Here is a 14,994-nt window from a genome sequence, read left to right as displayed (position 1 = left end):
CCTGTCCTTCTTCCTTACTGGAACATGCCAGTCCTAAACTCTGATTGGCTGGTCTTTAAATAACTTCCACATGTCAGATGTCAATTTGCCCAATAACAGCTGCTCCCAATTAACATCCCAACTCTTATCTGATAATGCACAATTTGCCCTCCCTCAATTTAGTACTTTCCCCACAAGGTCAGGAAGTTTCCTTATTCATAATTACCTTAAAACTTAAGGAGTTGTGATCATCATTCCCAAACTGCTCTCCCACTGGAAGGCCAGTCACATTTCCTAAACAAGGTCCAGTACGGTCCCTACTCTAGGTGGACTATTCACATACTGTTTCAAGAAATCCTCTTGGATGCACCTAAGAAATTCTGCCCCATCTAAGCCTTCTGCATAAAGGAAGTCTCAGTCAATACTGGGGAAGTTAAAGTCACCCACTATAAATACCCTTGCTGCTTTACATCCTTCCACAAGATGTTTACATATCTATTCCTCTATCTCCCAGTGGCAATTGGGAAACTGACAGTATACCACCAGAGTGATTGAACCTTTCTTACTTTTGAGTTCTCCCCATATTGCCTCAGTAGATGAGCCCTCCAGTACGTCCTCTGAGTGCAGCTGTAGCATTCTTCTTGATTAGTAATGCAACTCCTCCACCTCTTTTACCTCCCTCTCTATCACTTCTAAAACATTGAAACCCAGGAATGTTGAGCTGTCAGTCCTGTCCTTCTCGCAACCAACACTCCGTAATAGCCAAAACATCATAGTTTCATGTACTGATCCAGGCTCTTAAGTTCATCTGCCTTATCCATAATACTCCTTGCATTGAAATAAACACACTTCAGCCCATTAGTCCAACCATGTTCATTAACTTGTCCCTAACTATCCTTCCTTTCAAACTTACCGGTCATAATATCTACCTTCCTCTCAATCCATCCACTTGCTGACCTGCTGCTCTAGTTCTCACCCCATCACTCTAGTTTAAACCCTCCCAAGTAGCACTTGCAAACCTCCCTGTGAGGACACTGGTTCCCCTCCAGTTCAGGTGCAACTTGTACAGGTCCCCCTACCCTGGAAGAGAGCCCAATTGTCCATATATCTGAAGCCCTCCCTCTTGCAACAGGTCCTTAGCCAGGTATTAAATTGCACTATTTCTTGCCTCACCAGCATGTGGCACAGGTAGTAACCCTGAGATGACAATCCTGGAAGCCCCGCTCTTTAAACTTACTACCTAGCTTCCTAATATCACTTTGCAGGACCTTACACAACCTACTTCTACATGTTTTAGACTGACTCTTTAATGTTCCCTTTTGTAGTATTATGAAAGATTTGATACAATATTTGTGAATCAAGAAAGTTAAAGAAATAAGGGGTAAAATTGCTTTCACCAAAAAGCATACTCTATCTTAATTATTGCTTCACTGTGTTGTTTACTTAACAAATGAAGGAAGGAGGAGCCATGACACCTAATACAAATATAAAAGTGCTCGATCTGTTCAATAATTTGCCTAATTTACAGTTTTATTAGTTAGACAATTATTTATGTACCTGCTTGCCTGTGGTTACTGTTTTGTTTAATCTGGGACTTTTCAAAGGAAGATTGTATAATTGAAATCTCAAAGAAAAAGGATAGACAATTTTCCTGAGAGATGGAATTGAAAGCAAGTAATTCAAGCTAGTAATTGTCATACAGCAGGTCTTTCACGAGCAGTACTGCAAGGAAATACGAGTGGTCCCAACACCTTGCTCAGGCGTGGGATTAGGTAGGCAGCAGCATCTTCTGACGTGCTGCCTGTGCCACCATTACCTCTCTGCTTCATCAGCAATGGAATCCAATGGGGCAGTACAAATTTCTACAATTTCTCCCCATCAGGCAGGAAAAGCTACCTCCTAACCCTGTATCAGGAGAATGGCCCCAATGATTTGAATGGGAACAACTGGGTGTCAAGATAGCAATAAACTGACAATTTACTTTGTTTAATTCAGCTGCTGAAATGTATTTAGTTATTTTTGTGTTTCTCAGTACTTAGTTTTTAAATGTAATACATCTTCAGTGCTGTTTTCTTTAAATAGTTCCATGTTATGCATGTCCACGAATGACAAATTACCAAACTTTCAATTTCAAAGGCAGCTTTTAGATTATGAACCTGGATTATTCTGGGAGTGCAGCAAGCAAATGGCACTGGGAGAAACATGGCACTATGCTCTGCTGCACCAGGCCTCACCCACAAGCAAGAAACTACCATGGAAGGGTGTATCCAGATAAAACCTGCAGGAAAATGTAATCCAACAGCCAGTTGCCTCAAAGCCCCATTATTTTAGCACTGGAGTTTCAAACTAATCGTTCTCTTGTGTACATAAGGTATATAGGCCATTCGCAGGTAACAAACGGGTTCCGTTTTACAGACATCCATGTCAATCTTGTCCATAAGTCAGAAAATGAACATTAAAAAAAACCACTCTGTATGGTAACCTTACCTCCACAGTATTTTAATGCCATTTATTACAAGTACTTAAGACTGATAAGAAAGAACAATTACTAAAAGTGGAAAGAGGGAGGAAACTAGTTCTGCTTTTCATAGGAATGGATATACGTACGTATGTCAGACCTTTGAATTTAATCATATTATGGGAGCTTGTTTGTATGTATGGGTGTCCAATAGTCAGGTGTTCAGAACCTGGGAACAGTCTGCATCATGAAACAACTAACATATTTTAAAGAACACTGCTCCAGAGTTCAATACTCTTAACACCTTTTATTAGTCTGACCTGTATGACAGCCAATCAGCAAATCCCTCATAAAAGTTATTTAACTTTTTCATACTCTTCAGTGAAACCCTACTAAATATACATTACAAAACTCCAGCAATTGCTTCATTCAATTGCATATTCAACACTTAGTATTCACTCAATGCCCTTACAAGGTTTTCAAGCTTCACCCCTAAATGAATTCCAATTAATTCAGGTATCCAGTTGCCACCATCTATCTATACAAGGATACAACTAACCCATCTTTTCCAATTTCCTTTGGGAGAATGTAATATGAGAGTACTAAAGATCAGGATCAAACCCAGATCCTTGGCACTGCAAGGCAGAACATTAATTGCTGCACCACCATGCCACCCTATGATGCCCTTCACTTCCTTCCTCCCTCCACTCTTAACAGTGATGGTGACGACTCAAGATTTCACTTCCTAAATCCGTCAATCTTACTACAGCTCCCTGTACTTTCAAATGCATTTTGATGATTATGCCTGACAATTTGCTTTCTCCTTGCCTCTGATGCCATAAGTGTCCACAGAATCCTTACGACATGTCAAATATAAATAATATTGGATTACAAAACTATTTTAAAAAGGACAGTTCTCATTCATGTCCAGGACTGCATTTATTTTAAAATCGTTAATTTAAGTTTGTAACAAATTTCAAATAACGTTCACATCAGCATTCTACTTCCTCAGGAGGCTAAAAAATTTGGCATGTCCCCTTTGACACTCAATTTTTATTGATGTACCATAGAAAGCATCCTATCTGGATGCATCACGGCTTAGTATGGCAACTGCTCTGCCTAGGACAGCAAGAAACTGCAGAGTTGTGGACACAGCCCAGCGCATCACGGAAACCAGCCTCCCCTCCTTGGTCTTTACCTCTCGCTGCCTTGGTGAAGCAGCCAGCATAATCAAAGACCCCACCCACCTGGGACATTCTCTCTTCTCCCATCAGGCAAAAGATACAGGAGCCTGAGAGCACATACCACCAGGCTCAACAACAGCTTCTATCGCATGGTGATAAGACTATTGAACCATTCCCTTACACGATGAGATGGACTCTTGACCTCACAATCCACCTTGTTTGATCTTGCACCTTATTGTTTACCTGCAATGCATTTCTCTGTAGCTGTGACACTTTACTGTGTATTCTGTTATTGTTTTTACCCTGTACTACCTCAATGCACTGTGTAATGAATTGATCTGTACGAACGGTATGCAAGACAAGTTTTTCACTGTACCTTGGTACATGTAACAATAATAAACCAATTCCATTTCCATGGTCCTAGCTCTTAAAACTCTTCTTCTCTATTCTGCCAACAAGATCACTGGATTTTCCCCACATGAGCAATGGCAGATATTACAAAAGATGAGCATGTTAAAATTGGAGGTGCAAAAGGATCAAATGAGTAAATTGATTTAACAAGGTGAAAGAGTTGTAGATTAACTGAGGCCATAAATGACAGCAAAGGGACAATTTAAAAGCAAACAATGACCTATACACAATTTCAGGAGTTTTTGTTGATAAATTCTATTTAGTCCCACAAAATACTGAAAACTTCTCATGAGAATTACCATTACTGGTAGAGTTATGAGATAGAGATGAATTTAGTGAGATGGGAAATACTTTTTCATAATGTGTTAAACATGTGATTCAAGAGAACCATGACAGAAGGAAATAGGGAAGAAAAGAATCTCTTAATGACTTCAGCATTGATGCCTTCAAAAGCATTTTGCTGCAAATATTTCTGGAGTAATTACTGTTAATTTATTGATGAGCAGAATCAACTTTTGACAGTTAAGTTTGCATATATAAGTGAGAAAACTAACTGATTAGGTGGTACTTTTTGTGAGCAATGATGGGACCTTTTATTTCCACCCAAACTACAAGACGGGGCCTTGGTTTAACATCTCAAATCTAACAATGTAGTACCCACAGCCAAAGAATGGATGCTGCTTAGAAGAATGCAAGCTATGCAGAATCTCACTAAACTGCCAGTATTACTGAAATACTGAAAACGTGTTTTTTATTTCTGAAAAATAACCATCTATGTTTTGCCTTATTTAGCTGTTTAATAAAATCCTTCTTGGATTGCTAAGACTGGTCTTAACCTGGGTCACATGAAAGAATGGTGTGATGATGACTGACCATCAGTTTACAGCTAAACTCTGATAATGTGGCACGCTGGGACTTCAGTGGTGCCAGACTAGCAGATTTTCTGGACTAATGGATATTACTCTTTATACACTCCAACACTCTTATTTCATTTTTTATAAAAAAAAAACATGTTACACAAAAGTTCCAGCAAACTCAGCGAGTTTAAAAGTGGGAAATGCATTCTGGATCTCTGCTTTAGGCACAACCTACCCACATTCCTAACTCCTGGTGTTCTGGACCCCAACTCCATCTCTGGGCATACATCCGACTCCTAGTCCGAACCCTGGCCAGACTTTGAACTCCCAGCTCTGGTTGCATACCACTTTCACACTCTGGAGTAATTAGTGAGCCAGATGCTGAACTATCAAGATTTCAGAACATTTTCAGATCATGCTGTATTATCAGAGTTTTACTGCCTTTGGTGTACAGTATCAATAGGATCTGGAGTCAGAAAGACTCAGAGACTGCAACATGAATATTTCACAAACTCATTGCTTTGCCACCTCTACAAACTTTGAAGGTCTTATCCTCATTTAATTAATTATGGAAAAACAATTCATCCTCAAATAAGCATCTGGCTAAAAGAGAAAATGCTAAAAATACTCAGCAGGTCAGGTAACTTTCATGGAGTGGGAAAACAAAATTAATTTTTCAGATTGATACTCTTTGATCATGCATGGGTCAAATGTGGAATCTCATTCAGCACATAGAAGATGGATTCAATAAATGCCAGATCACTTGTGTCACTTCCAGCGAACCCTTTGCAGAAATGTTACACTATTATTAAATTTACATCGCAAGATCTACAGTGAAGAACAAATAAATGGAAAATATTACCTAATGACTGATTCAAAACTGCTGCTTCAATATTAAACTTAGAGGAAAGTAAAGTTACTGTTCCCTGCAAAAGAATGGTCTAGCACAAGAAAATGTATAGACAGCTATTTTTTTCCAAATATCTGAACAAACAATGAACTATCTAACAAACGCAACTTCACCTTTGCTGATGACTCACTGATTGCAAATGCAAGTTGGGAACTTTTGTTCTCTGGTCCTGCTTATGAGGTGTTGACACAGAATAACTGGGAACTTCTGAGCTGTTAAAGGTAGTTGTTGCTGTTTTAGTACATGGATATTGCAGTTTGAAAGCTATCAGAGTCAGTTAAATGCAGAAGTTCCCAGGTATGTTCTCTCATCATACCGTTTGCAGTATGGCTGGCAAGCATGGTCTGGTTAGACTCAAAGTGGATAAATTCAGAGGCTTGTGCATAACAAAAAAGCAACATTTTCATTAAAAATTGAATTAACTATAAAATATTGGGCCAAAGAAGCTGAAATGCAAACATAAATGGGAAGCCCTGTTACGGACTCAGTGAAAGTCCCTTTAAGATAGAGAGTGTGTGTGTATGTGTGTGTGGGGCGTGCTTACGTCAATAGAAGATAAAGGACGTAATGACGTTGTTGAAGAAGAAGAAGAAGAAGAAGAGAGAGAGAGAAGGGAGAGAGACACCAGCCTGCTTGTTTTCTCTATCGATGGATGAGAAACAATAACTGTGTTTGCCACTGAAATCCATGTATGGAAGTTGGAAGTAATCCGGTGGAGTTCACTTTGTTGCTGACCTGTAGAAGGAAACAGGTATTTGTATGTGGACGACCACGGTTCGGATGCTTTTCGGGGTGAGGAAGTCACTACCGAGTAAACACTGAAGTGTCGTTTGGGTTCCATCGTGGAACATTTGGATTTCGTATGTACTCTCTCTATGTTTTTCTACATCTACATCTTATCTTCAGACAACGGTGGTTGTTGAAGAAGCCCTTGCTCATGTTTCACCTTATGGCTTGCGGAACTGAACTTTAAGAACCATTCCGGAACTGGAAGTTTTGGACTTTGTCACACACACACACGAAGAGTTTAGTTTTGGGGTTAACGTTCGAGGTTTAACATTTTTGAATTCTAACATACTAACATTTTTACTTTTATTTTACGTATTATCATAAGTAGTGATTAATAAAATAGTTTTTAACACTGAATCATGCTCAGTGTGTTTCTTTTGTTGCTGGTTTGTGACAGCCCAAAAAGAAGCAGCACATATGGCAGATATCCTAGAGGACTTAAATTGTCACACAAAGCTTAGTAATGAGCTAAAATGGATGACCTGAAGACATCAGTGAGCTTGGTGGAGAGTGAGTTAACAAAAGCCAAAAATAGTGGTTAATTTATCTCATACATAAGTAATATGGCTGATATATTGGAAGTTCAAAACCTGCTTCATAGCACCATCATGTTGACAGAGTGTGGAACTGCAGCAGTCAAAAGCAGCGACGGGGCCTTACTGTAAAGTCCTATTCAGACAAAGTTAACAATGAGTTACAAACTGTGGCTTAATGGAAATTTTCAATTTTGTGCAATAGTTTAGTGATTTTATCATTGAATTACTAATCCAGTGTAACGAAAGAAACAACATTAAGAACACTAGGCAAGGAATCAAATAAGTGCATTTAAACAAGTACAGGTAAGTGTCCTCCACTCATTCTTCCCACTGCTGAACCACTAGCTCTAGGGTTTCTAAAGATTAAGTCATTATGCTTCCAATTCATCCATAGACAAAAGGACAGCTGTCATTTTGACTCCCACATAAAACACTGCAACCTTACCATTAATTCAGTCCCTTCCTTGGCTGCATAAGACGGTTTGCAACTGCTGATTGACTTGACATAGAAATAAGCTTTCAACTCTCAATTATCTCTGCCATTACATACTCCACATATACATCATCTATTTGGCTACCCTCAACATCTGCTGCTAACATGAGAAATAGGTGTACACTCTCTCTCATCAATAACTATTGAAAATCAGCACACAAAAATACAGAAGTTCAACATTTCTATGTCCTTCATTTCTATTGATGCTCAAGATCTTTCAATCTCACTCCTGCATATCCTCATCAACTGAGCATTTACAGCCTTCTGAACAGAAAATTCCAAAAATTCACAACAGAGTGAAAATCTTTAAGGAGAAACCATGGACTTCATTTCTAAACTCTTTCCAGAGGAAATTGCCTTTCAACATCAACCCTGTCAAGAGATATACTGACTAGGCCAAGTATATCTCTCCTTTAAAGGAGGAGACAAAATATGTACTCAACAATCCATAATGACTTTAAAGTACTACACAATTTTAACAGATCTTAATCTCATGGTACAAATCACTTGCATTAAAGAGTTACAGAATTTTCTGTAGCAGAAAAAAGTTGCAACGTGCATGTGCGGCCTGCAGACAACTACAACTACCCGAGACATAGATAATAATTTTGCTGGAATCAAAAACCTGAAGATGCTGGAAATCTGAAATTAAAACTATAAAAGATAAACCCATGTTTTCCAAGTCACAGGAAATTCTGCAGTTATCCACTAATAAGTTATTTCTAACTATACTATAAATGAGAGTTATATTTTTTAACATGTCCATCATGCAGGTTTAAATATTAAGTATTTTGCAAATTTAAGTGTAGCTATCTAATAAGCATTTACGATTGTTAAAGATATTGCATTGTGAGAAACAAAGCTAATTAGAGTAACAGAGGTGGGTAAATTACGAGATAAACAAATGTGTCACAAATCACTCAAATGCTCCATGAATTATTTTTAGCTACCATATTTTCCTCTAAATCACTATTGCCCAAAGAACTTTAAATAAATGATAAATTAGAGATTTCACACTAACCTGGTTACACTTATCCACTGAATATTTAATTTTACCTTCAAAAGCTTTCAGCTTCTTCCAAAACCTTGAACTTGAGCTCTGATGCTGTCAACTGAACTTGAATCATACAATACAAACCCAATTTCACAAACCAGTGTCAACCAGCTGAATATGTTCCTTTTAAGCTTTCAGTAGTTTTTATTCGATTATTATTTAGAAGTATTTGATGAAAAACTGAAGAGCAAATATCAAAAAGGATTATACAGTTAAAGTTTAATGAAGTGCCTTTAAAATGAAAGATGATCTAAAAAAAAACTATCCAGAGCCTTTTCCTTACAAGACAAGGTGAATTGATAAAGATCTTTCTGATTACAAAAGGGTATGCATACAAAATGTGCCATATGAGATCATAATAAAGTTACAGTCACCAATAAATCCACTGAGAACATTTACCTACCCCTTCCCTGCACCCCCTCATAACAACATTTACGTATATTTACAAAGTGCCTTTCATATCTCTCAGGATGTTCAGAAACTTTGGAGCCTCCTAAGTACTTTTGAAGTGTAGTCCCTGCTTGAATGTGAAAAACCCAGCAACCTAGTTGCATTAAAACAAGAGAAAATAGACTTTTTTTTGTGTTTGTTGAGCTGAAAGGTTCCGACAACCTCAAATGCAAAACATGAGGATCCATCACAAGGAAACTATGCAAGCTGAACCCCACATTCTGGTTTGTCTCAACAATTGCACCCAATCCCCAGTTTCTCAACCACAGATCAAAGGATCTATTGAAACAATAAGGATTCTCCCACTAATGGGTTACCAAATCAAAGTCTCTCAATTCGTCCAAAAGAACAGGACAGCTCAACTGAAATTCCCCTTCATAGCACTGTGAAGTAGAAATAACTCAGTCTCCAAAACCACTTGCTGGTAGAGATGTGGTGGCGGAGGCAGCTGAACCTACCAGAGTATCTGACGTCAGAGAAGGGGTCAGCTCATTTGTTTGGTGGTCATCAATACCACAAACTATTCTCTGGCAACAGAGATGAGCAACATACTTTTTCAGTGTCACAATATAAAGATATCTCAATAGTTTAGCTCAAGTCTGATGCACATGACAGTTATCTCAAACTATTATTTACTTGTCCTGTATATCAGAATCTATTAATTGCATCTCTGATCATGTGTAATACACAATTTTTAATGCTGCACAAATACAAGTATTCAGAATGCTGAAGGTTTTGCTAAAAACAAAATAGTGATTCCAACTTCATTGAATAAACTGTTGAAAGTTTTGTTCACATGAACTCTACCACCAATTGAAGCCCCAAACTAAATTATCTATAATTTGCTGATGGTTGTACAAGATATACATTACAAGCATTCAATGAGATACTTAAAGTGCTATAAACAAATTGACTTTACAGCTGCATCTCACCACTAATTGACTTTTGGTTAGTTAACTGTGACACTGGATCATTATTAATGTTTATAATTATAAGATTTTCTGTACATGATTAACTGGGTACTAAGATCACGAATGCAGAGAATTACTTTTAAATGAATTAAGGGGCATATTCTTAATATAAAATGATACTCTACATTACAACATACTTTTGCAACAAATTGTTCTCGTTATAAAACATGCTGTAATAGAACAATGAAAAAAATCAAAACATACAAATATTTTTAAATTAATACATTTCTTTTGGTATAAAATAAGCCACTGGTTTAATTAAATTACCCTAAGTGCTCCTTCTTTATTTAATGTGCATATATCTATGAATCCTGCAATGATTAAATTATCTCAAAGTAGCAACAAGATCTTTTACAGACTTTCTTGATTCATTTTCAAAGCAACGGCAACAGACTTGTAATTTACCTTAGTTACCAACTAAATCTTTAATAAATCAGCCACCACAACCTCTCAACAACTCCTTACAAAGCACGCACCCCCAACGGAATTAAATACGATTAAACAGACCGCCATTTTGCGGAGTAATAACCAGCTCACGAACCCCATCTTCAATCGGATAATGAAAAGAGTCAAATTGTTAACATCACCCAGTTACATCGTTCATGGTTACCTGACAGGAAAGTGCATTTCAAAACATACGGCGATAATAAAAAGTCGTCAGTACAACATACTCAAAATTACATTGTTGCAATGGACAAAGAAAAGGTGGACAATTAAATATTTATCAGCCAATTGAGGACACTCTCAAACTAACGTTTAACCAAAGTCAAACCATTACCAACACGCAGCGTGGTCATCAATGACGTTAGTCAAATCCAATACTACCAACCAAATCCAATGTAACAACCTGCATTCGACCCGAAGCACAAAAATCTACCAACCTTTCAAATAAAGCTCCAAAAATCCACATACTTTCCCATTTCAATATAGACAAAATACATCTTTCAAATAATGCTAGAAACATCTCGAACTTACCAGATTGAAATTGGTTGCATTCGAGTCGTCTTCTGGGAACGGTATGTAGACAGCTAAGGCCACACAATTGGCGAAAATAGTTAGAAGAATAATTATTTCGAATGGCCTGAGATAAGGAGTTAAGGGGCCTTTACAAACAGAATAGTAGAACACAATCTGAAAACAAAAGTTTACATCACATTCATTGTCTGAAATTGCGAAAAAAGTCTCTTAACTTAGCCATGGGCGCCTCGAGTGAACGAGACGAGTATATCGCGTTAAAAAGCAAATTTTTATTCAAAAGTATAGGATCCGTAAATGTTGCAAGTCCACAAACGTGTAACTATCTCGGAAAAAAATCATGCGTGCGTTTGGTGAAGCATTTGCCACCGCCTTCCTTGATGATCAAAATACTCTAAGTATATTATGCTGCCATGGACATGCCCGGCATGTAGGCAGGGAATCACCTGCTATAATTTCTATTCACAAATGGTTACCTCGAGTCCCCCAAGGATTTACATGCTTTCGCTTTCCCAGTCCACCCTCCCCCAAATCAGCCTTCTGTTTCTCAAGTTGCCCCTCCAAAAACATGTCAAATTATACATATGTACTGATAATAGCTGGCTTTACCTCACCACTGCCTCTCTCTTCTTCTCCAACTGCTAACTTGGGTGTTCAAAGAAAGAAGAGCAGCAATTTTCTCCATTATTGGAACCACTGTTCCCAATTCACATCACAAACTCCATCTTCTATCCATCCAGTCCTGGTAACTATCTGGGACTGATCCAGATTGTTCCTAATCTTGCCATCCTATTCATCCCCAAATTAAGCTTTAAAACTGTTTGTCCTCTTCTTCCTCAAAAATCCCACCTCTGAAATGTTACTCCAATCTCAAGTGATCTTTATTACCTTTAAACTTATCTATTCCTGAATGGCTTCTGAGCTCATCCAGAACTCTGTTGCCTGTATCCTAATTCACCATCACCTTGTGCTTGTTGATCTGTATTGGTTCCCAATAATATGTTAATTTGAAAGGTCTCACCTTTGTTTTTGAATCTCTGCATCACCGCAAACTCCTGCAGCCCTGCAACAATATAAAGTCTCTGCAACTCTCTAATAATTGACCCTTGTGCAGCTCTGATTTGTGCTGTTTCAACAGGTATCTAGGGTCTACTTTAGAATTTGATCCTCCAATTTTTCCTCCCCTGATCCTGAAAACCTACTTTTCTGCAGCACAGGTTATCCTAATGTATTGTGTTTGAACATTCCTTCATTTGTTAATGATATGAAATGCCTTGTAATGTATTACTAAATTAAACTTGCTATATAAATGTAAGATGTTGGAGGCCTCTGACCACCCAGCATATCAGAATATGCAACTTGTATTTGAATCTGGGGCTATGTCTATATCTGCATGTGTTTATATATAGTTCGAAATGTTAAATTTTTATATTGCTTCAGCCAGTTGAGACTAATTATTTCCTTTCTTAAAGGATATTTCCATTCGACTATATTGATACATGCTCGCCTTACAGGGTTCTTAAGTGTCAAACAGAAGAGAGCCCGTGGTGGCCGTGTGGTCGCAGCGTTAACTTGTTTTTTCTGCTTGCTGTACTGTTGTCTTTTCCTTTGGGTTGAGTTGGCCGTAGAGACCATATTGTTGCCCATCATTGCAGCGGCTTTGGCTTGTCTGGCCGCGTCGATTGCTGCCTGCCACGACAGGGCAGCCCCCGGACTTGGTATGTGTTCTGGAGCCAAACCGTCTGTATTGGCATTGGGAAGGCCATGTGTAAGGACTGCCCGCCTGTTACCATAATTGGTGCCTGGAATAAAAATACCTTGCAAATATTTTCAAAATGTATAAACCAAATAGTGCAACCCGCAGTAATCCTCGCCCCATTAATTGCTGTACATTCCTGATAATAATCCGATTTCAATCAAACGAAATCTAAAATATTAATCAATTCCAAGCAATAAGTTTTTTTGTGAAATAATTATTAAGATTATTCGAATGTTTATCAATATTACGGGATTTGACATAAGAAGAAAAACTGCAACTTTAAATGATAACTTCACACGGTGGAGCCATTTCCTTCGCGAATGATTACAAAAAAAACTGAAGAAAAACAATCTCCTTCCATAGTTTAAAGGAATAATGATTCATCGGCTGGGCGGGGGGCGGGGGGGTGGTGCTCAAAAAATGCCAAATTTAGATATTCTTCATAACCTTTACGTTATAGTCTCGAAGCATTCTTCGCATATTTAAAATAGTATTTGACTATTAAAAGCATTCCTTTTAAAATAAAAGATCACACAACTCAATCGCATATTAATTTCATGCGAAACACATGTCCAACGGTACTGCTTCGATCCAATGTTTCACATGCATGTCTGCAGGTTAATCTGCGGGAGAAAAAAATCCAAGACATCGCATAAAATAAACTATTCCAACAAACTGCCTGTTTAGTATTGCTATAAAACCCAAGCACACACCGGTCATGATTGAGGAAATAAGATTTGTGATGCTCTTCCCCTTTTTCTTTTCCTCTCTTACAATTCTTACCTTGATGATTTTCCTCGGGAATATACATCCTTTTGTTTTCATTCACCATTTAAATAGGCCAAATTTTTCTTCCACAAAGGCAATTTATTACCTGATCCCCATTATTACTATAAAACGCAAGTAACTGATCCTCTCTACCTCCCTCTTTCTCACAGCACATCCTGACTACATCCGGGGCTTCACTAAGGGCACATCACACACATTCCAAGCTCGCTTTCACTCTGTTCTGTGGAAATTATTGTGTGTGTGTGTGTGTGGCGGGGGGCGGGGGAAAGAATTGATATCCAGGGCAGCTCTCCAAGGGTTAAATCCCGTCTTTCACTAAATGAGAGAGGAACGATAAAGAAAAAATAAGGCATGAAAAAGAGGCGAGGGAAAAAAATGAAGTCGTGCAGGCCATTCCCTGCAATAACTGAAGGAGTTCTGCGAGCTGTCTGCTGACCGTTTCCAGATGTTGTTACGTGTAAAATAAACCTAGCGCAATTTTTTTCCCCATGTGCCTGGAAACAGTTTATGGAACCATGACGTAAAATAAGCAAGCAGACAACGTCTCCGCAAGCCAGAAAATATGAAAAAAAACAATCTTTCTTGCCTTAAGCCAACATCTTTAGTTGGCGTGATTTTTTTTCATACTTGCATTGCGGTCCGGTAGCATATAGCCAACATAAGATAATTCAATATAGAAAAAACACGCTAAGGTAGCTTTCTACCTATGACGATTGCTTCTGAATATAAGCGTTACCTGTATTTATTTTTTGCATATATTCGTAGAGGATAAAAGAGTCTATCAATGTTGCCGTTATCTCTTAGTCTATATTAACCAGATGAAAAATAATGACTAAAAATGTGGAGTACAAATCTCAGGGAAAAGACAGAATTTTGCTCAACAGAAACAGTGGCTAAAATAGGGAGTACTGCTCATTAAGGACTGTGTGTCATCTAAGTGTAGAATTCAATTTAAGCAAAGATGACCTTATACTGAGCAATCAAAAGCAAGAGACCGATACCGGGAGCCCAAGAAGACATTTATAAATATATACAGCTAAGATTTGCAAACCAATAGGAAGCAAATTAAATACCTGGGCAGATTTAAACAAGTTTACACGCATGAATTTTACATACTAGAATTTTCCCTAAGAAGAGAATTGCAGTCAAAACAGGTGGATACCAATTTAGAGTCTCAGGTTAATTTAGTATCTGAATATATTTTGTTTTTACTTCAGTAATCCAGAATGGGAAGAAATGCATTGGGATGTCAAGATTTATGATAAAAGAGACTGGATTGCAACTTTTATTTCAAGTTGAGCAAAACTTCTTTTATGCATCCTACCGCATCACATATTCTGCAGTATAATGATTTTCTTCTCTGCTTCATTAAGTTTTTA

General features: G+C 37.9%; 1 protein-coding gene across 3 annotated transcripts in view; it reads right to left on the bottom strand.

Annotated features, from left to right (window-relative positions):
- cacna1c (calcium channel, voltage-dependent, L type, alpha 1C subunit) overlaps positions 1-13,746 on the bottom strand; it is a 550,322-nt gene extending 536,576 nt beyond the window's left edge. For all 3 annotated transcript variants that reach the window (XM_052030488.1, XM_052030489.1, XM_052030490.1), the window contains exons 1-3: positions 13,610-13,746; positions 12,545-12,869; positions 11,068-11,173 (exon numbers count right to left, since the gene is read on the bottom strand). In XM_052030488.1, the coding sequence (XP_051886448.1) occupies positions 11,068-11,173; positions 12,545-12,869; positions 13,610-13,658 (480 nt within the window). In that variant the 5' untranslated portion in view covers positions 13,659-13,746. The remainder of the gene's footprint in view (positions 1-11,067; positions 11,174-12,544; positions 12,870-13,609) is intronic.
- Between the last annotated feature and the right edge of the window lie 1,248 nt (positions 13,747-14,994).

Source organism: Pristis pectinata, chromosome 15, assembly GCF_009764475.1.
Source record: "Pristis pectinata isolate sPriPec2 chromosome 15, sPriPec2.1.pri, whole genome shotgun sequence".
NCBI lineage: Eukaryota > Metazoa > Chordata > Chondrichthyes > Rhinopristiformes > Pristidae > Pristis > Pristis pectinata.
The sequence above is the reverse complement of the archived record's forward strand: the minus strand, read 5'-3'. Positions and strand labels throughout refer to the sequence as shown.